The sequence below is a fragment of the Brassica napus genome, chromosome C5 (assembly GCF_020379485.1).
Source record: "Brassica napus cultivar Da-Ae chromosome C5, Da-Ae, whole genome shotgun sequence".
Taxonomy (NCBI): Eukaryota; Viridiplantae; Streptophyta; class Magnoliopsida; order Brassicales; family Brassicaceae; genus Brassica; species Brassica napus.
Window position 1 is genome coordinate 20,253,486 of NC_063448.1, and position 27,698 is coordinate 20,281,183.

Consider the following 27,698-nt stretch of genomic DNA (forward strand, 5'->3'; position numbering starts at 1 on the left):
TTATGCATGCTGCTCAAGAGGAGTACTTACGAAGGATGGGTTGTTTTGTTTCACAGATTGGAGGAGCATTAGATTTCTGGTGAAGTGAGGCAGTGAATATTGTCCCGTGATCCCACCAGAGACAGAATTGTTAATATGTTAATATGAGCGTTCATTATAGAACAGCCGGTGGTTAGAGGAGTTCAAGTCATGGTTTCGATGCAAAGAACTGCGATGGTCAAGTTAAAAAAAAAAAGATGAATGCTCTGAACTGAATCTCAATCAATTAAAACCAATGTGTAGGAATCTCTACTCCAGATAGTGGTCACTATGTACATTAGACTTCTTTTTAATGTTAATAAATTGATTTGAGATGAACTTGAATCAGTGCTGTACACAGAGTATAACTCACGCAAATGTTTGTTCTCTCCTCACTCCATTTCAGAATCTCCATAAATAACATGAGAGACGAATGGAACGCAAGCTCACTCTTGCTCAAAGAAAGATACAGCTTTCCCCAGTCAATGACGAGTAACTCGCTTGAACTTAACTGGCATGTAATGGAACGTAAGCTGACACAAAGTAGGTTTACCGCGCTGTTGAAACTTGAAACGGTGACGACTGACCACATGATTATAAGTTCGGGTACTCAAATAACTTCATAAGTGTTACACCCCTTCCGCCATATGGAAACTTTTTGAATTCTGAGAATGATAGATTCTTATCACATAGGTTTGCCATGTGCTACTATATATATGATAAAAAGAGAGTGGAACTTAAAACAATAATAGGGAAAATACTTATACCTTGAAGAAAAAGGGAAGCCTGACGATGGAACTATATAGGGTCTCTCAGACATTTTAGAGTTCCAATTGCGATGAACCTTCAAATTAGCAAATGAACATATCAAAAGCTTACAATTTATAATATGATATCAAAACAATCATAGTCAAAACCCAATCATTGTCTATCGAAATACCTTTTCCAAATATTGGTTCATTACTCGGTTTTCTTTCATGTCAGTTTACTTCAGAAATATAGACTTTTGGTGCAAATCTGAAAGTCTTGCTATATCACACACAGAGTTTCACCAACCCGTTAATATTGTCATTGCCATTGAAAAATGATGGAGGACACTCAAATAAAATAACAATATTGGGAAAGATTACATACCCATGTTCCTTTATGCATATTCATGTTCACATGACTCAACGGTGGTTTAAGCAAATGAAGTTGAACCAAACACAAATGACTCATTTGTGAGAGAAACTGAGAATATGAATTCTATTTTAAATGGCAACGGAAACCATATATTTAAATATATACCTTAGAGCAGATTTCTTTCCTTGAGACACCAAATAGCAAAAGCAAAGTGTAGTACTTATAAGACAGAGAAGAATATTCGATGAGTCTGAGCTGTGCGTAAGGCTTAATGATAATAACACTCATTGAAAAAGTCCAGTTATTACCTCACTTTCGGGGTACACCAAAGTGATTCAGTAAAATCCTGCAGTGAGCATCACCACTTAGCCACATGATCAAAACTTCAAAATGTTATAGGATTCAAAACTTCTCATTACAAATGATATAACTAATACATAAAAAGATTTTACCTTTTTTGATGGTTGTGTATAAATTTAGATAATGAAATCATATTTAAAAACAAGGGACAGAAAAAACTGACTAACGTTCATCATGGTGTAGAAGTGATTGTTGTGGAAGAGGACACAAATTTGACCTTCTCCAAGTTCTTTTCTTCCATGAAAAAAGAGCATGGAGAAAACGATAATTAACTATTTTTTCCAACCATGGTCACCTGAAATTCTTGATCGCTTCACCTGTAAATCCAACCATGGCGAAATTTTCTTAATTAAGTCGGGAAACATATTGAAGTTTTCTCTATGCCCAATAGAATACATTCGTAAGTGTTTGTGTGTACGGACATACTTCGCTCTTTCTGGTGTGAGTCTATTTGTATACTTCCTCTTGTCCATGAATTGAGTCGCCTTCATAAAATGGAAAACCTACAATTAGACCTCTATCAGCTTCATACATGGACACATATTCATCATCGGATCTGTCATTAAGATCTGGAAATGCAGTGAGCATTTTAAAGTGAGTGAATTCAGTTGTAACATATCTTCAGCTTGCACTTTATGTGATTTCATTAAGAGATACCAATGCATTTACTTGGGTTAACAGAAGTTTCAGCTTCAGACTTGACTTGAATCTAAGAACTGCTCTCATATTTGGTTGAATCCTAATTCATTTACAGCTATTCTCAGTCTCAACATCACAACCGTCTCATCTCCCAACTCCATTGGAGACAACTACACACCACCAGGACCATTCAAACAGATGTCAGTTTGATATATTATCAACAAAAAAAAACAATTCAATCAAACTGATCGATACGCCACAAACAACGATACAATAACAACAGCACCAGTTATCTTAATCAGTAAATGTGATCTCACTGTGGAGACCATACTACGCTAACAGATTCAGGTTTGGTATATGATCAAGAATCATCAATACTTCGGATTTATAACGGATTAAATACAAAAGACAATAATAGAGAGAGTACCGTAGAAACGCCAAAACAAAAATAAATCACATAAGAGGTCATAGCTTTAGCTTATGAACACAGAATAAAATGCTATTGACCAAGTTTACAAAAAAAAAATAAACAACTAAATGCTAAAATCATCAAAACACATATAAAAAAGATGTTGGAAGTAGAATCAGTTGATCAGATTGTATTAAAACGGTGTTGATCATTAGACAGAGGGTAAGAAACAAAATCAGAAATTTTAAGGAATCAGACCTTCAGCTAGGGATCCAAGGATTGTAGCAGGTCAATGATGTCCAGGTTGTCAAGATTATTGTCGAATCTTTCAAGAACACTTTTTGAGCTTTTTATAAGCTAGTGAGAAGATTTAACTAATGATTTTAACGGGACAGAACATACCTTCATCAGAGATGTTTGAAGGTTTCCAGACGGTGAACCTCGGACGATGGCATGAGTGGCGGGCTGCAATATATTAACAAAATAAAGAAACATAACAGAAATCATGTCTCAAACGCCGGCAGCACGGCCAGTGGTTGAAGAAGATTGTACTGATAATTTTGAGATGATAGAACATACCGTTTTATAGTCGAAGATTCACCGAAAGGAAGTAATGCAAACGACAACTCATGAGAGGTTTTCCAAGCTACTGTTAATGATTGCGTTAAAGCCGACCCTTCGATTGAGCCTCATTCTGTAACGTCTCCAGTTATCATGAGGGTAAGTTGAACAGGCTCTGTTTCTTCTACGGTGAGAAGCTGCGATCAGGTCAGCGGAGTTACATAGAGGAGGACTTTCGATCAAGAGAAGGGCCAATGCTAAAGTCTATCCAGCCCAAACACATTAAACGACCAAAGCCCTTCACGTTTGGGAATAAATGAAACGAAGAGTTTAACTTTTTTGGACACGTGTCATCGCTAGATAGCTCGAATTTCCGACGTGGATTCCTATGTGTCCTAAGGAAGAGAGAACAAAACTCTCTTTTATATAATTAGATATGACATAATTTTCTACTTTCTGAATTTAATTTATATCTAAAAAGTCCATTCTCATTTAGATATTCTATTTTGTTTTACAACAAAGTAAATGATTTTGGTGATTATAAGAACATCTCTAACTCTTCTATATTTATTTTTAGCATCATTTATAAATATATCAACATCTCTAACTCATCTGTATATTTATTTTTAACATCATTTATAAATATATCTACTTGTATCCATCTTTATTTTTGTTCTTAAAATAGAGATTAATATGATATTTATGAAAATAAGTAGTAATTTTTATTTTCACACTATATTTAAAATAGTGATATTATGGAAGAATACACTAAAACAAACTAAAGAAATTTCCTAGGATAGACCTAAAAAAGTTTTTGTCACAAATATAGACCTTAAAACTAAAAATGACCAAAATAGACTTAAATGTTCTATCAAAAAAAGTAAATATACATTTATACCCCTAGGGTTAATTAATCTAGACATTAGGGTTTAGAGTTAAGGGATGGGGTTTAGGGTTTAAGGTTTAAGGTTTAGGATTTAGGGTTTAGAGTTTAAGGTTTAGGGTTTAGAGTTGAGGAGTGAGATTTTGGGGGATAGGATTTCAAATTTAACAAAATTAAAAAAAAAAAAAAATTTCAAAATAAAAATGTTATTTTGGTCGTTTTAATTTTTGTGACAAAAAAATTAAAAAGTCTATTTGAGAGAATTGCTCAACTAACTATACTTCTGTTATATAATTTTTTTTTGAACACACTGTTATATAAATTTTCTATTTTATAGAAAATAGCAAACATAGGGAATGATTTATGAGATTAGTCAAACTTATGTTTGAAGTTATCTAGCTCGATGGAGACCGGGACTTCTCTCTATCCTCTCGCTCCGTATCCTTCACAGAGATGAGATGAGACGTAGCTTTCTCCGGTGCTCTATCGGTTTTTTGAATCCCGTTATGTTGGGCTTTTGCCTCTGGGAAGCCGTTGCTGCTTAAGCAGGCTTCGCCGACTGTTGTATCCGGGAGAAGGTGACTCCCTTAGCTTCTTTCTCGTCGGCTCCATCTCGCGTCGTACGGTACTCTCGTTCGATGGCGGCTCTGTTTTTGGCTCCTCTGGTTTACCCGAGTGGTGACTCGGTTGATTTCGTAGTTGATGGCTTGATGTGACAGATGAGATCTAGATATTGATCGATTGATGCTCTCCGATGATATGAAATTAAGCGATGATACTGTATGAAGGGTGAGTGAGGGATTTCTAGTCGTCTGTGTGGTGGCTTTGTTTCTGGATGAGTTCTCGACTTCTCGATTGACGCTCTCCGGTGAAAGAAGCAAAGGTGATGAAGCAGTATGTTGGGTAAGCGCTTGTTTCCGACGAGGTCCGGTGAAACACCGTTTAGTTTCCGGCGTGATTCTCTTTGGCGGTGGCGATGTGGGCTTTCGTGACGCGTGTCGTGTCTCGTTGTTAGGCTTCAACACATCTTTTTCGGCGTGACAAAAGTGGTGTCACGTGTTATGGTTTGGGCCATTCTTGGGCTTGTTTGTAAGTTGGGCCAGTGTGTGGGCCTTTAGATTTTAGTTTATGTTTGGAACCCTTTTTCTCGGCTTTTGTTTTGTGTTTGGGCTTTTGTCTCTTTAATAATATTATTACTAGGAGGCAAAAAAAAAAGAGATTAGTCAAACTTCCGTCAAGAACATCTTTAGTCATACTATCTCTAATGAATCACTTTATTTTAATTTTTAAAATAAAATAATTTTATAATTGAGTTAGATCTTATTCAAACGGTACTTTGTTTTAGAGTGAAACTAGAGTAATGAACAAAAAATAAATAAACTATTTTTATAGAATAAATCTATTTTATTTTATTTTATTATAGAGTGAAAAATAAAAAATATTTGAAACATTTTTACTCTGAATTCTATTTAAGAGTGAAACATAAAGTTGAGTATAAAATGCTATTAAATCGACTCCATCCATAGATTAGAGTCCTCACAAGTAAAAAAAAAAATTAAAATTAAAAGATAAAAATAAAAAAATAAAAAAATAAAAAATAAAAATTTCTTAAAACAAAATTTTAAAACCCATTAAAAACTTTAAGTAACACACTGTCATTCAACTAACATTTTATCTATTAAAAAATAAAAAAAATGATGAAATTATAATACATATTTTTTCTTTTAGACTTTTTTACTGTATCAAACAGATGTGGTTGCTTTTATATACTTATACTAGGCGCGGAATTAATGAACTAAATAGAAATTAGAACTTTTAATTTATAAATATTAGAAAGATAAAAGTTATAGTCACGAATATTTTATGTTATATAATGAAAGATTGAAGGACATTGTGCATGTTTATAGAAGATAAGTTTCGATTTTTTTTTTTAAACTTGTTTAATAATGTTTATCAAGTAAATTCCTAAAATTTAGTGTGTGATTTTAAATTAGCCATGAGAATTCAAATAAATTTATAGTAATTTTCCTATACTAACTGAAACCAAAATGTGTTATGAGGATTACATATATCAGTTTCCTATTTTTTTGCTATTGCATAAATTACGGTCAAACTTAAATTAGCAAAATGAATCAATTAAATATAGAAATCAAGATCTATTGGATTTGATATTCAAAAACGCCATCAAATCCGCAATTTTTTTAAATTCTTGGGTTGATTCCCTATAAAAGAAACCCCCTTCGGTTTATTTAAAATGAAGTCAAAATAAATCCTTAATTGGTCAACATCCATAATTATTCAAAAATTTGGATCAAATATGGCATCAGATATTTGACCATAAGAAGCCGAGCCTTTCCAGCAATGGGGCTTAGGGACCTATATGATGATTGGTTTAAGATTTAACATATTAGGTTACGTTCATATAGTTAAACGATCAATCAGGCCGAATTGTTTTTTACAAAATTGGAAATAAAACATGCAACTTCCCATTATCAAAATAACACAAATTAACTTTGCCATTTGCGAGTGACACTTATTGATTTTGTTACATACCAAAATAACTTGAAATGCAATAACCCCAAATATATATGATTGACACAACTTACATAACCAACTTTAAGGAAATATAGCTTAATCAATGAGTGTCTGGAAATATTTGCATAGTATATTATATAATATAAATTGAAAAAATTATACTATATGTTTGTGCGGTTATACTATAGTATATGTTTGGCGATTATACAACAAATCATATACGATTTGTGCGCTTATACAACAAATCATATATATTTGTGCGACTATAGTATATGTTTGTGCGATTATACAACAAATCATAAATTTATACAAAAATTTATTCAGCATAGTATATGTTAGTGCGTTTATACTATATTATATAATATAAATTACGAAAAATTATACCAAGGAAAAAATAAGATTTATGATATGTTGTATAATCACATGTTTCATTTCCATAATAGCGTCAATATACATTCCTTTAAAATTATAGTAGACACATTGTTTAGTTAAGATCTGCGGTTAGGATATTAGGCAAGATGTTTAGAATAAAAATAAATAAAATGAAACATACACCCTATGTTATTTGCAGACAACAACATATGATCGTCTCACCTACATTCTATTGAGGCTGGCTTTTCAGGCTACAATTTATTATGTGTGGAGGGAACAGAATGATAGGAATCATAACAATGGAGCCAAGTCAGTGGAGCAGGTTGCAAAGCTGATCGATAAAACTGTGAGAAACCTTATCACATCTACAAATTATGCTCTTCATCCGAGATTGCGTGGGCTAATGAGCAGATGGTTTGAAACTCATAGTTACTAATATAGTTTTATAGCTCTGTTTTAAAATTTTCGGGATTCTAAACTCCTTAAAGTTGTACATATATTATTTCTGCGATGATCTATAAATTTAACATTTCATTAAAAAAAATGACATGACATGTAATTAGTCTAGGCAAAAGATGGTTATTTAAAAAAGATGTGAGGTAGATTGTGGTGTTGACACATAAATAATGGCAAACTTATGAATCACACATGAAAAGTCGAAGTTTATTTATAAAAGTTATCCTCGGATATAACAAGGGGATATAACAAACCGATAGACATTCTGTCGACAACCTTTGCATCAATGATTTTAAAAAACCATATATATATATGTGGTTTCAAAATTCATGTATCCACCATCACAATGTGAGCCATCTTCTACCAAAATATATTCAAACCGATGTGATTGCTCTTATATAGTTATATATAACAAACCGATAGACATTCTGTCAACAACCTTTGCATCAATGATTTTTAAAAACCATATACATGTGGTTTGAAATATTAGCAAATCCATTTACCCTCATATTTTTCAAAATTCATGTAACCACCATCACACTGTGTGAACCATCTTCTACCAAAATATATTTAAACATAAATACAAAAATGATTGTACAGGTACAATAATTCACTGAATTCAGAAAACAAAGAAAGACAACACACGTAAAATAGGAAGGTCAAACCTCTGAACAATGTATAGGCCCGCTGAATGCAACATGGAACATATAATATACTCGTTGTCAGACGAAATCTGAAACATATAAGAGAAAGTTATATTGGAACAAGACTTAAAACCATTTTTTTAGAACACCAACCATTTCCTAGATAACTTTTCATTCGTTTGAAACCATTTCTTTGATAAAATTTTCAATGTCATTTAACCGCTAAAGATTATGTTATATGAATGAATCAACTAGGAAAGAAACATGATTGAACTACAAAAGCAAAATATCTTTGATGTGGTCCATGCCTTCCACCGCAAAGCCCATCAGATTCCTTAGTAACTTCAGATCAGGTAGGTTTGGAATTAGCCCATTACAAAAAGCGCATAAACTGGTAACGAAGCCTTCGTATTCTTAATTCAAAAAGTATGTGATTATCAAACCAATAACAAAACGCCACGTGTATCCTGACGGTCACTGAATCGAACAAAACCCGCGGGCTCGGTTCATCGTCATCGCAATTCGCAACGAAACTGTTGGTTTGAATTTCTCTTGTCAAAAATTATCCTTTGACATTGCGTCGATGGCATCGAATCCTCACAGAGGCGGTGCGGGTGGTTCTGTCTACGGCGGCGCCGCTCCGTACAGATCAAGGTATAATTTTTTTTTTTTTTTTTTTTTTTTTTTGTAACTGATCAAGGTATAATTCTATTATCAATTCTGATTTTGTTCCTCGGATCATCTTGATAGAGATTTTATGGTTGCAGAGATGGGCTTAGCACTAGAACGGGTGTAGGTTCAGAGGAAATCCAGCTAAGGATTGATCCGATGCAATCTGACCTGGATGATGAGATCACTGGCCTCCATGGCCAAGTCAGACAATTGAAAAATGTAATTACCTTCTATGGAGCATTAAGTTGATCTTATAGATTGCAAACAAGTTATATCTTAGTTATTGTTATGGCTAGTTGATAAATGGACAAATGTGAAAGTGTGTGTCAGAGTGATTGAAATTTTGTTGTTGCTTTTAAAATCAAAGTAGTCAGGGTATACCTTTTGTACATGGTTGAAGGAATCAGTCGAAACTCTCTACAGTTTCTTGTGTGTGTGTGTGTGTGTTTTTATTTGCAGATAACTGATCCCTCATAGTTTTCATGTTTCAATGATTTTTCTGTTGATTGCTTTATATTTTTTCGGATGCAGATTGCTAAAGAAATTGGGTCAGAGGCACAGTTTCAGAAGAACTTCTTAGATGAGCTGGTATGTTTCTTGATTCAAATGTATATCTGCTTACTCACCACTTAGTATGGGTTTCATTTGGAATCTACACTACAAGAAAACAGCGACATACTGAGGAAAAAAATCGTCGGTATGTCGTCGGAATAACGTTATTCCGACGACATACCGACGAAACAAGTCCTCGGAAATAACTCCTCGGAATTTCTTCTTTCTTCGGAAATCCCTCGGAATTTTCCGACGGAATTCCGAGGAAACAAATTTCCGAGGACATTCCGAGGACCACTAGTTCGTCGGAAAGCTCCTCGGAATATACCGATGGAGAACGTCGTCAGGATATTTCCTCGGAACTTCGTCGATCGATGCGTTTTTGGACATATATCCATCGATCGATCCGTTTATAAAAAAACGTTCGGAATATTCCGAGGAACATGTCCCTCGGTATAAACGGATCGATCGATGGATATATGTCCAAAAACGCATCGATCGATCGAGTATATCAAGTGTTCCTCGGAATTTCCTCGGTATTTCATTTCCTCAGAATGTAAAAAATATTAATTTTTTTAAAAAAATAAAATTTTTGAAATTTAAATTCGAAAATATAAAATTAAAATTAAAATTGAAATCATATTAATTAATATTCAAAGTTTCACAAATAAAAATAAAACATTTCGAGTTTTTGGAAAAAAAAAACTACGGGTCTGCACGTCCGGGAACACCTCGTTCGGGTACATCCTCTGCATCATCTCCATCATTTGCTGGTTCAGCCCTCCTCTGTGCCTCATAGCCCGCCTGTTGAGCCGCCATCTGGGTCTCCAACAAAGATATGCGTCATCCTTACCATGTTTGACCCCGTACCACCACGACCACGACGCTGTCGAGGCCGGGTCTGATCATCATGAGACCTGTAAATTAAAAAAAATATATTTAATAAATATAGAAATATGTAAATTTTTTTTTTATATAAAAAAATCCCAAATAATAGTTTTTAATCATTCTAAAAAGATTTATAGATATTAAAAATGTTCAATAAATATATAAAAATAGTTCTAATAAACAAAAAATAGTTTTAATAAATAAAAAATTTATATAATATAAATATATATATATATATATTTTTTTTTAAATCCCAAATAATAGTTTTTAATCACAAAAAAAGTTTTATAGATATTAAAAATGTTTTGTAAAATCCAAAAAATCAAATTTATATACAAAAAACATTTTGTAAAATCCAAAAAATCGAATTTATATACAAAAAACATTTTGTAAAATACAAAAATCGATTTTATAAATACAAAAAAATAAAAAAATTATAAAAAAATTCTAAATCAATTCAACAAAACAAATTGTTCAACCAAATCACAATTCTAAACCTATTATACAACCAAATCACAATCCTAACCAATCACCCTAACAAAAATCTATCAAAACTACACAAAAACCTAACAAATAGAACCTAAGAGAGTGGGATAGGGTCCTTACATGATTTGTGTAAGAGAAGGGGGAGATCGCCGGAGATATCGTCGGAATTCAGGGGGAAATCACCGGAGAGGAGAGAGGAGTTGCGCAGAGGAAGAAGAGAGAAATGAGGAAGAAGAAGCGGCTCGTGGTTATAAAACCTAGGGTTCGACGGATACTATCCGTCGGAATTCCGTCGGAATTCTAATTTCAATTTTCGCGAAATATTTGCCCGGTAAAATGAAAATATTCCGAGGAAATACCGAGGAACTAGTGTTTGGGGTTTCAAAACATCAATTTTTTTTTGCCGTATTTCATTTCTTATACAATTGTAATGCATACCATTGAGGATTCTTTGTATAGATGAGCATAAACCATGAAATAACAAATTTCAAAACGAATTGAAAGTATTCCCTTTACCGTTCATTAGAGTGTATAAGTGTTTCTCTTATGTTGTGGGATTTCGTTCATACAATCGGAAAAATGTTTATTATAGGGTAAGGAACAAATTTTTGACTTTATAATGAACGTAAGACACTTAATAAGGGTTATATAGGTGTTATTCAAACCGCAAAACGTTGTTTTCGGTTTAAAAACCCTATTTCCTCGGAATATTCCGAGGAAATACCGAGGAACTAGTGTTTGGGGTTTCAAAACATCAATTTTTTGCCGTATTTCATTTCTTATACAATTGTAATGCATACCATTGAGGATTCTTTGTATAGATGAGCATAAACCATGAAATAACAAATTTCAAAACGAATTGAAAGTATTCCCTTTACCGTTCATTAGAGTGTATAAGTGTTTCTCTTATGTTGTGGGATTTCGTTCATACAATCGGAAAAATGTTTATTATAGGGTAAGGAACAAATTTTTGACTTTATAATGAACGTAAGACACTTAATAAGGGTTATATAGGTGTTATTCAAACCGCAAAACGTTGTTTTCGGTTTAAAAACCCTATTTCCTCGGAATATTCCGAGGAAATACCGAGGAACTAGTGTTTGGGGTTTCAAAACATCAATTTTTTTGCCGTATTTCATTTCTTATACAATTGTAATGCATACCATTGAGGATTCTTTGTATAAATGAGCATAAACCATGAAATAACAAATTTCAAAACGAATTGAAAGTATTCCCTTTACCGTTCATTAAAGTGTATAAGTGTTTCTCTTATGTTGTGGGATTTCGTTCATACAATCGGAAAAGTGTTTATTATAGGGTAAGGAACAAATTTTTGACTTCATAATGAACGTAAGACACTTAATAAGGGTTATATATGTGTTATTCAAACCGCAAAACGTTGTTTTCGGTTTAAAAACCCTATTTCCTCGGAATTTCCTCGGAATATTCCGAGGAAATTCCGAGGAAACCCTTTTCTTCCCCGGAATTCCGTCGGAATATTCCGAGGAAATACCAAGGAACTAGTGTTTGGGGTTTCAAAACATCATTTTTTTTATAAACGGATCGATCGATGGATATATGTTCAAAAATGCATCGATCGATCAAGTATATCAAATGTTCCTCGGAATTTCCTCGGAATATTCCGAGGCTTTTCCGAGTAAACAGGGTTTGGGGTAACAAAGTGATCGATCGATCCCAAAATGGATCGATCGATCACTAAGATGGACCAAAGCGTAACAATGTGATCGATCGATTAGATTATCCCATCGATCGATGTGGATATCCAATAGATCGAATGAAAAAAATCTCGAACGTTTTTTTATAAACGGATCGATCGATGGATATATGTCCAAAAACGCATCGATCGATCACTACGATGGACCAAAGCGTAACAATGTGATCGATCGATTAGATTATCCGATCGATCGATGTGGATATCCAATAGATCGAATGAACAAAATCTCGAACGTTTTTTTATAGACGGATCGATCGATGGATATATGTTCAAAAACACATCGATCGATCGAGTATATCAAGTGTTCCTCGGAATTTCCTCGGTATTTCTTTAAAAAAAAAAAAATCAATTGTAGTCTGTTTCCGAGTCATCATCGTCGGAATTTTGTAAAATCCCCCAACCGCTCTCCAACGGCTATAATATTTCCTCGGAATTCATCGGTTTTTTCCGAGGAAAACATTTTTCCTCGGTATTTCATAAGAATATTCCGACGGATTGATATTTCCTCGGAATTCCGTCGGTATATTCCGAAGAAATTCCGAGGAAACCAAATTTTGGGTTTCCTCGGAATATCCTCGGAAATTCCTCGGGAAATTCCGAAGATTTCATTTTCCGTCGGAATGTCCGTCAGAATACCGCTGTTTTCTTGTAGTGCTATAGCTACTTCCCAAAGTAGGTTAGATCAATTCTACACATATAGTACTCAGGGTCTGGTTTGAAGTCGGAACTCTGGTTGGTAGGAATAGATATCTCCACGCTCGGCTAGGTTAGGTCAATGCATCAGGAAATGGTTCCATCTTATTGTTGACCATTAGTCTCCTTATGAATGAGAGTATGGTGTTGAACTAAAATGCATTGCTTTTAGTTCATTCTTTTCTGAAGATTATGGAAGATAACTAGATTTGGTTGCAGAAACACACATTAAGTGCTGTTATAAAGATACTATAGGATGCACACAAAAAAAAAAAAAACAAGTGGGGCAAATGTTGTTCTTGGCTGAAACATAAAAGAGGTTTAATGGTGTTCTCATTTTTAACAGCAAGTGACGTTGATGAGAGCGCAAGCAGGGGTAAAGAACAACATAAGGAAGCTGAACTTGAGCATCATACGCAGTGGAAACAACCACGTCATGAACGTGGTTCTTTTCGCGCTCCTCTGCTTCTTTATTCTCTACATGTGGTCCAAGATGTTCAAAAGATGAGCGACTCATGATGGCATTGCCTGTCTATGATACGCTTGATGACTAATGTTGGAAGGTTGTACAAATATCTTTTAGTCACTGGCTTTTTGTGGTTCTTCTCGTTCTCTGTTATATAGAGTGCTTTTACATTTAACAGTTGCACAATTTTCGGCAAGTTGTGATGATATGAGAATGAGCAATTGTTGGGCTTATACGACATATGAGACGATTATTGGGCTCATGGGCTTAAGTATACCTCTTACACTATAAAAAAAAATTAGGAAGGAGATAAGAAAATTAAAAAAAAAATTCAATGGCTGCTTCACTGGGCTTATCCACCTCCGTTGTAGCTTCGGCTTCGTCGCGTTTATGGCACGCTGCTTCCGCTTCGCTTTCTCTCCGCTCTGGTTCTAGACGGACACCGTTTTCTCTGGGCTCTTCTGCCACTTCCGCTCCCGCTTCTTACCACCTTCTCCACTGCTCGTTTCTCTCTTCATCTCTCTCCCTGTCTTCTACATTTTCTGGTTAGTATCGTCAATACATCTGTAGAACTGCTTTTTTTTAGCTGGTCCTATTATTTTCTGGTTGTTAGTTTTTTTTTGTTGAATGAAATGTTAAAATTTATTCAAGCAAAAAAAAAACCATGGTTACAACTTGTGTATCCTTATTTTGAAAGTTTGAATGAATAAATGAATCAAATAATGGAGAAAAAAAAATAGCTCTAGCTAATGTGGTAGAGATATGATTCTTGTATGCTCAAGCCTTGACGATTGGAACTAAAAAATAATCTATCTCGGTACTACAATGATTGATATTTTGTTTCCATGTGTGTTTCAGGTTTGTCCATTGCGTTTGATCTCAGCAGTGGAACCGGTGGACTGACCGGCCAGAAACGAAGAGGGCTTGTGGTGAGAGCTGGAAAAGCTGCTCTGTGTCAAACAAAGAGAAGCAGGTCTAGAAAATCTCTGGCTAGGACTCATGGTTTCCGTTTGAGGATGAGAACCACTAGTGGTCGAGCCACCATCAAGCGCAGACGTGCCAAGGGACGTTGGAATCTCTGTCCTAAGTCCAACCCTAGCAGCGGCAAACGTGCTTGAAGGCTCTCGTTTTGTTTCTCTCCTCATTCTCTCTCTCTGTAATCTTGTTTGATATGTTTTTTTTCCTCCAGATGATACAATGACAAGCATGATTTCGATGAGCTCTTTTATGTATTATTGATTCGTTTTAAAATCAATGTTCTTGGGATCCTCCATTATATCCACACCAATAGTACTTTATTGAATTTGAACTTCAAAACCAAAAACCACTATGGAATCATGAATTCATGATAGAAGCTAGCTTCCTATTACAGTTCCATACTTACCTTAACCTCCTGTCCTGTGTAGTAAAAAGTTCCAGATACAAGAGACAACAAAGTATGCATAGGATTTGCCACTTTGTTATGTCTTGCAAGTTTTGCCAGTTTGTTTTGTTATCTATTTCATTTTAAGATCCACTGTGATTGTCCCAAGCAAAGTAGTGTCAGAGGTTGGTGAGAGCTATTTCTTAGCTTGCTTCCACCAACCTGAGGTTACTATCAAGTACCAACTTAAAACTGTTTTAAAAAAAGCTCAGGAATTTTTATTTAACGATAAATTTAGATTTAATAAAGAGAGGGATCAGATGTAACAAAAGAGAGCGTCCAGTTGTCGTAACAGGCTTTGGGCAGAACGATCTTCTCGCATAAGCAAGTTTTAACCGTTCCTCACGTCCTCCTTTAACTTGCCGGAAGGATCATGCTTGAAACTGCTCACAAATCCTTCCCTCTCACTACCTTCCTCACGTCCTCCTATATTGTTACCCTTTTCAAATTTTCATGCTCACATCTGAAATAGTGGTAAACATTTATAAATTTCGTATTTCACTGGCAACTACAGAAGACATGAGAACACAAAGACATATGTTCGGGTCTAAGATCCAAAATGATAAATTGGTCACGAGGAATAGTTGTATTAGATATTCATAAAAACAAAGTACATGATCAATACATCTTATATAGGCATTGAAGTAGTAGCTTAATGTAAGATATACACAAAATATAGAAAAATTATCTTGTAAACTAAATTTTCAACCCTAAAATAAATAAGTATTAACAATTATCTACAAGATCTCATATTGACTCGTAATTTTTTATTGATCATAGGTAACATATTTGATCATGTCATCCCTCAACACCAAACTATTGGCATGCAGTTATAGAGGAATTATATATGGGTGTCCAGTAACAAATTGTCAAAACCGAAATATCAAAACCAACCGAGTTATGATTTTATTCTGTTCAGTTCAACAGATTTCCATATCTGAATAAACCAAACCGAAAACGGTTTCAACCCAAACATGCTGACCTACCAAATTTCATCAATAAATGTCATGATAACAATATCGAAAACGGTGGGATAACCAAATTAACCATATAGATAGACAAACCTTATAAGTTGTCCAAACTTATCTCCAACTGATGAAAAAGGGCAATCAGTTTTCTGACACACATTCCAATATCAACAAGTTATATTTAAATCTAACAGATTGATGGGATTCCGACAGGCTAACAAACTTTTCATTGGGAATCCCATTTTTAGAGATTAACAGTTTCTCATAACCGCATCTTTTTGCTTGAAAATAATACTTTTCACAATGTGATTATGTTATATTTCATATCTTATTTTGATGACATAAAAGCAAACCGACACTTGCATAGATTACTGCAAGACCTTTTTCCGTTATAAAAGCCGTTATACGTAATGTTGTTGAGAAAATAAATTAAGTGAATGAAATAAAAGGAGAGAGCTCAGGTGCGCTTCTATTACTCGTCTTCTAATCTGACGATGGTGATGACCATATCATCATATAAGCTCAAGAACCCGTCACCTTTTTAGAGGCTTTACGGCACAGGGAAACGGTTACTTCTTGTCATGTTACTACAATAAAGATATTACTGTTCTGAATACTATATGAAACAGTTAACTACCAAAACATAATGAACTAGTATACATTTCTATACTTGGAGAATATAATACCCAACTCCACAAGCTACGATTGGTCGTATGTTTTCATATATTGTACTCTTTTATAATAAAAAGGTGACACTATTTTGTAACACAAAACACTGTCTTATTAATTGATACATTTACATGAAACAATAAAATGAACATCAAGGTCAAGCTAAGGTTTGATGTAGATTCAGACCACAACCAAACAATTCATTAACCAAACTACATAATGTATGATCATTTCAATATTAAATCATGTAACCGAATTAGTCAAGCAACCGGATAAGAAGCATACTGAGCTACACCACACATGCCTTGAGGCCACTCCACATCTCTACGGAGTCTAATGTAACCTTTCTCTCCCCAAGTCTCACCCCAAGAGTTCTTAGCCAGCCAATACTTGATCCCTTCAGGGCTCGCCCCGTACCCAACAATAGTCACCGCATGTGTCACGGTGGTACCACAGTCAGGCGCATTGTACACTCCGCTTGAGTAATGGATGAAACTGTCCCCCCTCCCAGCAATTCCCACAGAGACGGGCTGTCTTGATACTGCCTCGAGCAACGCACGCTCATTGTTTTGTGGAACGTCTTTGAACCCTGTGATCTGCATGGCGGGTTTGGCGTTAGACCCGCAACTCCCGTCTTTCACTTTGTAAGGGTATGCGTCTTCTGAAGAAATGCCTCGGTTTGATACTATATAATTGAAAGCGTTTTGCATTGTTCCGCCATTACAGCCATTGTTATCCGGTCTGGCACAATCTAAAAGTTGCTGTTCGGACAGTGATACGAGATTTCCTCGGGCAATCTTTGTCAGACCTTCTACCGCTGCAACCGCTGAGAACGCCCAACAACCACCTGTCCATATATGGGTTATTTGATTGTTATAAAATGAATATCGTATTGGTAAAGTCTATAAACCTAGAATGATCACCCTTACTTGGGTACTAAGTTATGTACTAATCCAGCCATTTACTACATTGTTTTCCAATCTGTAGAGACTATTTATAATTATATAATTCCATCAAGCTTACCACATTCTCCTTGCACTTTGACAGGTGTTACAGCTCCTTCCATTCTCCAGTCTTTGCTATCGCTGACAAGATTACTAACGTTCCAAGACATTGTTTCGTTAACCCCTTTGGATGGTGAAGTTACGTTAATGCCACTGAGACCGGTGTGGGTGGCTAGGAACTCCTCTTCTGTCCAATCAGTGAACTCGTTGACACCAAGTTTGTAGCTTTGATCCGCCTTAGCATTGAAGTTCTCAATGAACTCCAAGTTTTTCTTGAACACTTTAAGCCTCGTCTGTTTCTCGGATTCGCTGCTATAAACTCGAGAGAACTGGATCATCCATTGTTGGTGGTAATCAGCAATGGACGACTCGTGAAAAGTGACACGAGATGTGGCTTGAGTGATCCTAAGATCCACTGAAATAATAGTTAGAACCACGAACACATACGGCAATACCAATACCATTTTGATCATTATGCATACGTACGATAAGTAAGAATTCTCAGTTTACACAAAAACGTATGAATTTATTTTTCTTGTCTTGACTTATAAAATATGTAAGTATATGGCTTGTTTTGCTGTGGTGAGGAAGTGATAATAGGAAGAAAGGGTATTTATAGAGTGACGGAAAAGTGTTGTTAAGCAAATGCAAGTTGGCTCTATTGTGGTAATGGTAGTTGCATTCCTTGCTTCGAGATCTTTGGCGAAACAACTTTCCCTAATTTGCATTGGTAAATTGCCACTAGCCTACTAATATTTGCTCCTTCTTTTCACAAAAATATCATTCTATAATATTTTTTTTTTCAAAAAGAATGTCATTCTACATGTCAAACGTGATTTTACATATTTTTGTCCTTCTAAATAACCAAAATATTTCTACTTAAAAACTTTTTTATTTTATTAATTATACATTAAATAAACATATACTAGTATTTTTTTTGCAATTATTAATGTGTCAAATTATGTATCAAAATAACATTATTTGTAGAACATAGAAAATATATATCACCACGATTTCATTCTCAATATTAATAGATAAAAACTTAAAATATATAGAAGGAGTTGTCACAATAAAAATCCCTTAAATTTATAAGTATATCCTACTAAAAATATTTAAAAGTCACTTAAGTTATTTTTATATAGATATCATTCATATATGAAATATCATAGAATTGTCTAATTGGTTGTTCGTATTTTAATTTTAATTTATTCATTTAAAATATAAAAGTGCTGTTCCAATATATATATATATATCCAATATATATATACTAGATTTTGACCTGCACTTAAAAGTGCGGGTTTTTTTATAGCTATTGATCCAATATTGATTGAAAAACGACATTTATCTTTTGTTTCGATTCTTAAAAATTTATTTTTTTTCAAAAAAAAAATCAAAGTGTGTTATTTATTTGAAGTAGATTTAAAGATTATATGTATGATTTAATAGTATAGATATATACTCTATACTGAAGAACAGTGTGTTTTCATTATTGAAATGTAGTACCGATATGAGTTGTTGATTTTAAATTGAAAATGAGTTTCTATTGTTACATATTTGTATCATAGTTCTAACCATCAATATATACTATTTTTATCTATATTCAATTTAGAAGGTAATACTTTTTTGCCCCTTTTTCAAAGCGCGAATATCTTTTTGTTGACAATTTCGGTAAAATTTGCATGAATTTATAAAATTTTATTAGAAAAAATAATTTAAGAGTTTTCTATTATGATGTTTGAATTTTAAGAAGCGTTTTCCTATCCGACCCGGAGCCGTGATCAAACAGTAGACCTGGTACCCTGTATATATTCTGGTTCGGATTTAAAAAAAATTGTTAATTAAAAATCTGATATAATCCGGTAAAATTCCGAAGAACCCACTATTATTTGAGGTAGTCTTTATAAAAAAAAAATTTACATCTAACAAAATTAAAAAAAAAAAAACCCGTACGTGGTCTCAAATAAATAAATTTAATTTCTTAAAAATGATATACCACGTGGTCAAATTCAATATATATGATCCTGATGGGTTATAGTCATATTATATATTGTAGTACATTGTTACACTATAATTTTGAGCAATTATTTTTAAATAATAACATATGTGGCTAAAACGTTTTTCTACTGATTTGTGTATACTAAAAGTATTGTTTAATTTTGTTCCCCATCATCAAAATTTTCTTATATGACATTTTGAATAATTATTAATAATGGTGTCCAAAAAAAAGGGATAATAAACAATAGGATATAAAAGAAAAATAGAAAATACGACATATTAATAGTTTAGATATATTTAATTTAATTTGTAGGTTAAAAGGAAAATGTCCAACAACAACCTTACGTAAGTAGATTTTTTAGGATTCTATCCCTTTTAATAGTATAGATGTGTTGTGTTGTGTGAAAACTAATCGTAGAACCATCTAATATCTATTGCCCAACAAACAAATAAATCTTATAGACATTTTAGTTGTAGTATAAATCTAGTCACACTGGAACAAATGCACAATGCTCAAAGGAGTAAAAGAGGTTGGACTTAACAACAAGTGGTAATAATATGCCAACAAGTTGTAGAGAGATACTGAAGGGCCCATGTTCCACGGATCGAAAATATGATGATTCGTCTTGTTTAGACCATTCAGTCGAGTTTTTAGGTTGGATGATGCTAGAGAAAAACTGGCAAGGTTGAAAGGATTGGCTACAATTGGAAGAGGAGTTGATCGATGTCCGTTAGGATCAGATTGTATGAACTCATGGTCTGAACAAAGCTAGGATCTGATCTGTTTTTTGAGCCATTTAAGCTCGGTCAGTGGGTCTTACGTTCAGATTAGGATCGTGAATTTTGACTGAGTTCGGACAGCTATTCAGACAATGCGGAATTTTTAGACAACTGTTGTTGGATTCGGACAAAACAGTTGAGCTGGTCGGCTAGACATCGATTGTCAAAAATTAGACAAAGTGGTTGATATTATCGGCCGAACTAGGACAAGCTGATTTGAACAAGGTCAATATGATTCAGACAAAACAGTTAAACTTGTCGTTTTGGACAGTCAACTTGAGGTCGAGTTTTCAACTACGTAAATAGTTCTAATTTTAGAAAATTTGGAAATGGCCTAAATCTGTTCGAAGAAGCCGGTTTAGACTCATACTGGCGGTACGAAAAGTTGGGTCGGGTCCTTTCAGAAACACTTATCCTAGAAGTTGCTCATTTTCGTTTGTCAATTTTGTTTCGCCTTGTAGTATGTATTCAATTTTTATGATACATCTCAGTGATGCATATCTATGATCAGTTCGAACTAGGTGCTGTTGATGCTCAGTACCCCAAGCCTATTTGAGCCATAAATAACACAAGATACTTCAGTTTTCTTTAACATAGTAATAGGTTTGAAACAACAATTTTTTTTTTTTTGATCAAAGAAACAAAGAGTTTAATTACAATAAAAAGAGATACAATATATAACAAATGAATATACACTTGAGTAGGATTTTCAAGAGAGAGTGAGAATCATATCAGGACAATATGAGACGAAGTATCTCACCAGAATACTTGAAAGATTTATCAGTCTCTTCCAGACAATGATTCTTTTCTTCTCTCGTCCACTCCTCGGCAACTTTGTTCAGCTTTTCCCTCACGTTCTGCAACAACTGGGAAAGCTCGCCGTCCCATTTGTAGAACTCAAGTTCTCTACCGTCGAGTATTCTCTCCGCTACCTGTAAAAATTTGTAAAAGCTTCAGAAGAATTTCTCATATCGTTATCTTTCCAAGCGCATAAAATAAAGGTTTTTACCTTTCTCCCAATCATACGGCCACCGGCACTGTGGGCAAAGTAGATGTTGTAGAAGTGACAAATGAATGCTTGAGGATCCTTTTCTGCTAAATCCTTCAGATACTGAGAGTATGTTTTACCAGGAGCAGTTGGTTCTGGAATCTCGTAACCTTGTTCCTTGAACCACTCCAAATCAATGGCCAATTTCTCTGATCTTTCCAATCCTGTGTTCTTGAATTCAGTATCTACAAGAAAGAAAAGAAAAGGACTTACTTTTGCATAATATAAAGTTTTTTTAATACTAGGAAATTCAGGAGTCGAAGCAGTAAAACTCCAAACCCAAAACTAGTTCGTGTAATATTAATTTCGTCTCACTTGATCACCATATCATGTAATATTAATTTTGTCCCAGCTATCACTCTAACTAAGAACCTCTAACACAATAGACCAGATCCTTACCAGTTGAGCTAATCACTTCAAACAATCATCAAAGTAACATAAGAAAACTTACAAGTTGGGGAAGTGGCTTGAAGTTCTTCAAGAGTGTCATAGACCAATTTACTATCCACCAAAAACCTCAAGTAACCATCAACAGTGGGTTCCCATTTAGCGACAGGACGCTCCTCAGGAGATTTGGTCTCTTTCTCTCCTTCCTTGGCTTGCTCTTTCGTGTGGAGTTTCATTGCCACAAACCTCATCTCCTCCACAAACCCTTTTGATTCTCCTGGATATCTCTTTTTCTGCTTCTCTGATGCTGCCGGCGCCGTCGTAGCTGCAATCACCACCGACGTCTTGTTCGTGGACATCCTTAGATTCTGATTCCCAGGGAGAGCGAGAAGTGGCTTTGGTGGGGAAAAAGCGAAGTGGAAGCTGGTGAGTTGTGGGTTCTTGAGGATGCTTAGGGATGGAGAGATCGGAGCTAGATAAGCCATAGTTGATCGAATAAAGTATTTGGTTTCAGAAGGAGGCACGCAATGTGTTGCGTTTAAGAAATAGAGTAAGAGAGAGGGATACACAATCACTCACCCAATTGAATTTTTAAAATAGGTTAATAATTCAGCAGCAAGAACTAAGCAAGTTATTTTTCTTTCTTGTCGGCCAATTTTCCATTAATAGAAAAAGTCCAATGAGGACAGTACAAATGTGGTGATGCCTTAAACCCAACGAAACCCAACAACGATTGCATTTAAAATTAAAGCTAAAAGGCCCAAAGATACACCCGATTGAAGTAAAGATAAGGAGTTGAACAAAAAAAAAAAAAAAAGTAAAGATAAGGTTTGGCTAGACAACGTCACGTGTTGACAAGTTGGGAATGGCACAAGCGGTGCCGGAAGTTCTCCACTTCACCATCCGCCGGTACGAATATGTGGTGCCTCAATAAGAAAAAAGTACATTCGCTTATGGTAGCTACTTTAAAAAAAAAAAATATCAAGGGAATCATCTCGAGCATAATACAATTATAAGAAGAACATAAGTTTATATGATCAAAGCAGTGCGACTGTTAGAATTTAAAAATTATTTTGACAAACATGATAAAAAAATTAATCCGAATACAAAAGTAAAATCTATATTTAATCAAATGCAAAATAACTTAAAAATTTGTAAACTTAATATTTATTTCTTATGCTAAAAAAAAAAAAAAACAAGAACTTATTTTACGATTCTATCATTTGAAAGTTTGCTTTTGACAGAAAAAAGTCTACAAAGTGTAGATTTCCTAAAAAAAATACATATTAGACTTATTTCGAAGCTTATGTTGTAATTTTCTATATAAATATTATCTTAACTATGTATAAGAGATATGTTATTGATGGTTTACAAAAAGAATAAGTCAAATGAGATTGATCAATTGGTTAAAATTTGAAAGATAAATCAAAGACAGAAATGAAAGGTAAATGAAATATACTAATCCATTAATTAAAGAGTGGAGATCATTAATTTATTTTTAAAGCTTATTACATTCCAAGCATAAAGACAAACATATCAAACTCAAGATAATTTTTAGAGAAAAATTTATGATACAAGTAAAGGATAATGATTTTGCTTTAATATACAATGAAAATAGTCTCATCATGAATATATCGATGTTAAGGAACACAAATATCTATTCTAAATATTCAAAATAATAGTGTAATATGTTTCAAAATGTGCTACAACTATCCTAAACTCTCCTTAATGTGGTTTTTACCAAGTCTACTTTCCACATTGGTAAATTGCTATTTAGTAAAATCGTCATATATATGAATCATCACAATTTCATTCTCAATTTAGATAGATAAAATCTAACATTATATATATAGCCATTGAATATTTATTATAATATCCATAAATCGATATCAAGTTATCAACCGAGCTCTGTAGAGCCATCAAAACTATTTAGTAAAATCGTCATGGTTCAAGCCTCTATCTGGTTTGGTTAATTAGATAAATGCGACTTTGATCCTTGAAATTTCAGCTGATTTATTTACGAAATTTAGATTTTAGTTGAATTAGGCCCACTAATTAAATATTAGATCCACTTATAAATGAAATCAAAGCACCAAATTATTAGGAAAACATAAATATAATTTCTAATATATATTAAATAATAGTTTGTTTTATGAAAATACGACTAATATAATTTTAAATTGAATATTTTTAAAATCATACAGCTTTAATTGATAGAAACAAAATTATTAATAACATTTCTAAATTAGTTTTTTATGAATAGAAATATCCCGTGTTTTTTAATTTTGTTTCAAAAGTTCATGTCTATTTTACAAACATAAAAAAATACCACGATTAAACATATCATTATGTTACAAATATTTAAAAAAATATAATATTAAATTTGATAAACATTTATTTCACTTTAGTAAGAAATTATATTAAAATCGCATTTTTAAAACGTGGATCAATAAAGAAGGAGTTGTAACAATAAAAATCATTTTAATAAATTAATATATTTCTATTTATTGACTAAATTTAGATTTTAGTTTACATTGTTATTTAGTTTCCATTATCTACTTTTTATGTCAATAGATATATCATTGGAAATATAGTTGTTTGAAAAAGTATATCATCCCATTTTAATTATCAAAACTAGATACGGATCCCCACTATGCGCGGATATTTTATGCCAAGTATATATTTATTTGACCTATATATAGAATATTTTTGTTATATGTATAGAATTTATTTTGTATTATAATATATTTTGTAAATAGTGATAGTTTATAATGTATAATATTTTATATATCTTAATTTCGTGGTTTGATTTAGCCATTAATTCTGATATTGTATTCATCCAATTAAGAAGGTGATTTTGTTTTAATTTTATATTTTTTTAAATAACATTAAACAAAATACGTGTTTTACAAATAATTTAAATATTTTATAATTTATAAAAAAACAAATTATTAATTTAAAGTTTAATTACATGTTAATTATCAAGTATTATTGAAAACTACATGCTTAATTGTGCTCTAGAAATCTAATCTTAAACATTATGATTAATAGTTTAAAAAATTAATATGTATATTTTATTAAATATATCACAAATACTTAAGGATTTATTATGTTACTTTTTGTTTATAAAAATATTAAACACATTTGGCCCAGAAAATATAAATTTGGAAAATAAATAACATTTTCGTTTATGGATTAGGCCCATTAATTAAGCACATTATAATTTGTCCAACAAACAAATTAAGTCCATAAGTATAACAAAAAAAAATTAGTTAAAAAAAAAGTTACCAAAAAAAATTTCCGGGAAGAAACAAAAAAAACCTGTGTAAGGTCAACTACCTTTTGTTTTGGTAAACTGTTACATTACTTTTGTCTCTGTCGGTGAAAAAAGTAAAACACAAGTCAAGTTCATCGTTTCTATCTCTCTCTCAATTCTCCAGTGGTGCCGATCGAAACTGTGGTTCCCAAAAATAAGATTATTTAAATCAATTAATCTTTGATCTAACTTTTGTTTCTTAAGACATGCATAAGGGTGGCTATGTCAATGGGCGGAAAGGTTAAATGTTTAACCTTACTTCTTATACGCTGATTGCTCATAAACGTTTGTAGATCTTACAAAAATATGTTTCGTTCATCTGTTCGTTGATATAAGATATACAAACCTTGTAGATCACATGGTGATTTGAGAAATGAGTCATGTTATACCCAGAAGTGAAAATTGATCTCACTGATTAGAAGTAATTTATATATGAAAATGCCAAACCCCAAAATTATTTACAGTTTTTGAAGATGTTACATGTGTGCTCCTTTTCTGATACTAATCATAAGTTCATAACTAACAGTCTATATGTTCTTTATCTTCTTTTTATGACTCTGGATTAAAAGGAACAATAAAAAAGCTCTCTACGTGAAAGTGAAAGCAGGTAAAAAAATATGGTACGTACAAAAAATATGCTGTTGTTCTTGACAGCTAATACAAATCTAATTATTTTAAAAGAAAATGAAAACAACAACAGTGGATACTTAAAAACACTATCGGAAGCAAATGTTTCTTAACCTGAGCAAAGAGGTTCTGTTGCAGGTACAGGTTATCTTTAACACCCTACAAAATCACATATAGCCACATAATTAGATGTTTACCCTCAAACTTTTAGTAAAACAACATGATTCAAAACATTAGTTACCCTTCCAGTCTTCTCTGCGAGTATGAATTCAAGAGAGTCTCCAGCAAAAGATGAATTTTGAGACCATAAATGTTGGGCCTAATTATTAAGTCTAATGGCTCAAATAATATATGGAAAAATGTGAAAACGAAATGGGCCTATGGGTTCTTATAAAAAGCCTTGTTGGCTTTAATGAAATGAAGTTAACAACATCCCACATTGGTTGGGAAAGTTGATTTTGAGGAGTATATATATGTCTTCATGACATGAGAGGTTAAACAGCTCAGAGGAAGAGAGAGCTCCCCACGTGCGCGCCGCCGCCGCCGTCCGGCCGGCTTGGGCTTGGGCTTGGGCTTGGGTGGAGGGCCTTTGGCTTGGGTGTCGGGCCTTTGGCCCGATAAGAACTATTCTTTTTGGACCAAGTTAAGCTCAACGTTTTGCCAGTTATTTCGGGAAAAAACAGCATACAATTTTATTTAAAACGACAAGTAGTTTGTCTAAAAATTAAAAAACGTCATGCATGTTAATCCTCTCGAAAATTTAAAACGAGATAAGAGAGAGTCTTGAGGAAGAAGTTTCGGAACTCAACTTCCCTCGATCTCCGCGAGATTCTCGCCCACGTGCAGCAGCTGTTGCGGGAAGTGGGTCTTCTCCGGCTCTTTAAATATCGTCTCTCCTCTTCCTTCATTTCTTAATTTTTTTTTCCTGCTCGAAATCCAACAGCAAAAAATCCCTCTGCGTAAGTCTATATTGCGAGAGTGTTTCGTAGAGTTTATAGTTCGATAGGGCGATCACGAGTGAAGCGTGATTCGTCTGCCATGGTTGTATCCTGGGACTCTATATTCGTACAGTCCCGTCTCACTAACGGAGCAAATATTTTGAGTTAAGTAAAGAGATCATATCTCGCATCCATGTCTATTTGCGAATACGGTTTCTTATCGTCCTCGTATTCGTTTTTCTATATTCGTCTATTTCCTTAACTTCGCTTTTATTATATCGTTTACATCGGTCCGGTTTTCCGGCTTTTACAATCTTAACTCAAAATAGCTTTATGTTTAAAGCTTTAATCGGGTTGATAAACGATTAATAGAAACGGGTTTTGGAACCGTGTTTGCGATTTGCTTTCTAGCATTTCCGCGAAACGTTTTGTTCTTATCTCACAACGATGTTTGCGATTTGCTATACGCTTATCCGCGAAACGTTTCTGCCTAAATGTGTTTGCGATTTGCCTTAGAACACTTCCGCGAAACGTTTCTGGTTTATTTCATTACGCTTTGCGGATTGCTTTCTAGCATTTTCGCAAAACGTTGATACATTCTTCAAACGTTATATACATGAATCGTTTCAGTAACCGTTTTCTTAAGCGAGTTTGTGAAACATTCTAAGTCTATGAAAATGGTTTCCGCGAACGCTTTTAAGCGAGTTTGCAAAACGTTTTTTCCAGACTTATATCGATATGATTTGGTTCAAATACCAAAAATGAACATCGATTTTAGACTATTATTTTCTTTAAAATAATATGTTATTTGTTGAATGGAGTACTAATCCGTTTTTTCATGTTTTCTCTACAGAAAAATGACAAACGATAACAACACCCCCATTGACACCACAGATGTCATTCAGACTCCACTCAACGCTGCAGCAACTGATGCAACTGGCGTGACAACCGCTACGACAAACATCACAGCATCTACCGCTGCAGCAACAACAAGCACTATCCTCCCTGCGGGAAATGCTGCTGATGAAACCACTCGCCGTAGCCTATTTGGT

At 33.8% G+C, this 27,698-nt stretch overlaps 4 protein-coding genes, 1 long non-coding RNA gene and 1 pseudogene across 16 annotated transcripts; 2 read left to right on the plus strand and 4 right to left on the minus strand.

Annotated features, from left to right (window-relative positions):
• Positions 1–241: 241 nt before the first annotated feature.
• Positions 242–3,465, minus strand: LOC106402275. Of its 12 annotated transcripts, none has more exons than XR_007323588.1 (10): positions 3,128–3,458; positions 2,951–3,013; positions 2,807–2,873; positions 2,170–2,309; positions 1,927–2,003; positions 1,668–1,817; positions 1,449–1,486; positions 959–1,359; positions 786–862; positions 242–683 (listed from the first exon to the last, which is right to left on the minus strand). It is a non-coding gene; the product is annotated as an uncharacterized LOC106402275 (long non-coding RNA). The 12 variants fall into 12 exon arrangements; XR_007323591.1 differs by lacking the exon at positions 2,807–2,873 and having other exon boundaries at positions 959–1,047; positions 1,153–1,359; positions 3,128–3,449; XR_007323592.1 differs by having other exon boundaries at positions 959–1,486; positions 1,927–2,069; positions 2,807–2,885; positions 3,128–3,465.
• A 4,932-nt stretch (positions 3,466–8,397) lies between these two features.
• LOC106402166 (bet1-like protein At4g14600) lies at positions 8,398–13,666 on the plus strand. The gene is made up of 4 exons (XM_013842846.3): positions 8,398–8,653; positions 8,767–8,890; positions 9,203–9,259; positions 13,372–13,666. The coding sequence occupies exons 1-4, from the start codon at positions 8,583–8,585 to the stop codon at positions 13,531–13,533; spliced, it is 414 nt and encodes a 137-aa protein (XP_013698300.1). The 5' UTR covers positions 8,398–8,582; the 3' UTR covers positions 13,534–13,666.
• A 93-nt stretch (positions 13,667–13,759) lies between these two features.
• Positions 13,760–14,759, plus strand: LOC106402165 (50S ribosomal protein L34, chloroplastic). Its single transcript, XM_013842844.3, has 2 exons — positions 13,760–14,036; positions 14,350–14,759. The coding sequence occupies exons 1-2, from the start codon at positions 13,826–13,828 to the stop codon at positions 14,607–14,609; spliced, it is 471 nt and encodes a 156-aa protein (XP_013698298.1). The 5' UTR covers positions 13,760–13,825; the 3' UTR covers positions 14,610–14,759.
• A 407-nt stretch (positions 14,760–15,166) lies between these two features.
• LOC125588193 lies at positions 15,167–15,265 on the minus strand (annotated as a pseudogene).
• Positions 15,266–16,399: 1,134 nt separating this feature from the next.
• On the minus strand, positions 16,400–18,127 carry LOC106400357 (ervatamin-B-like). Its single transcript, XM_013840729.3, has 2 exons — positions 17,575–18,127; positions 16,400–17,398 (listed from the first exon to the last, which is right to left on the minus strand). Exons 1-2 carry the CDS (start codon positions 18,026–18,028, stop codon positions 16,812–16,814), a joined length of 1,041 nt encoding a protein of 346 aa, XP_013696183.3. The 5' UTR covers positions 18,029–18,127; the 3' UTR covers positions 16,400–16,811.
• A 2,767-nt stretch (positions 18,128–20,894) lies between these two features.
• On the minus strand, positions 20,895–22,871 carry LOC106397058 (heme oxygenase 1, chloroplastic). Its single transcript, XM_013837598.3, has 3 exons — positions 21,830–22,871; positions 21,340–21,563; positions 20,895–21,262 (listed from the first exon to the last, which is right to left on the minus strand). The coding sequence occupies exons 1-3, from the start codon at positions 22,248–22,250 to the stop codon at positions 21,062–21,064; spliced, it is 846 nt and encodes a 281-aa protein (XP_013693052.1). The 5' UTR covers positions 22,251–22,871; the 3' UTR covers positions 20,895–21,061.
• Positions 22,872–27,698: the final 4,827 nt, after the last annotated feature.

Bases quoted from the DNA above. Each gene is read 5' to 3' on its own strand.
- LOC106402166 (XM_013842846.3), top strand. From the start codon at position 8,583: ATGGCATCGAATCCTCACAGAGGCGGTGCGGGTGGTTCTGTCTACGGC. The intron at 8,891-9,202 runs GTAATTACCTTC...TTTCGGATGCAG, and splicing joins AAGTCAGACAATTGAAAAAT to ATTGCTAAAGAAATTGGGTC. The intron at 9,260-13,371 runs GTATGTTTCTTG...CATTTTTAACAG, and splicing joins AGAACTTCTTAGATGAGCTG to CAAGTGACGTTGATGAGAGC.
- LOC106402165 (XM_013842844.3), top strand. From the start codon at position 13,826: ATGGCTGCTTCACTGGGCTTATCCACCTCCGTTGTAGCTTCGGCTTCG. The intron at 14,037-14,349 runs GTTAGTATCGTC...TGTGTGTTTCAG, and splicing joins CCTGTCTTCTACATTTTCTG to GTTTGTCCATTGCGTTTGAT.
- LOC106400357 (XM_013840729.3), bottom strand. From the start codon at position 18,028: ATGATCAAAATGGTATTGGTATTGCCGTATGTGTTCGTGGTTCTAACT. The intron at 17,399-17,574 runs GTAAGCTTGATG...ATATATGGACAG, and splicing joins CAAAGTGCAAGGAGAATGTG to GTGGTTGTTGGGCGTTCTCA.
- LOC106397058 (XM_013837598.3), bottom strand. From the start codon at position 22,250: ATGGCTTATCTAGCTCCGATCTCTCCATCCCTAAGCATCCTCAAGAAC. The intron at 21,564-21,829 runs GTAAGTTTTCTT...TCTTTCTTGTAG, and splicing joins TCAAGCCACTTCCCCAACTT to ATACTGAATTCAAGAACACA. The intron at 21,263-21,339 runs GTAAAAACCTTT...AAATTTTTACAG, and splicing joins GCCGTATGATTGGGAGAAAG to GTAGCGGAGAGAATACTCGA.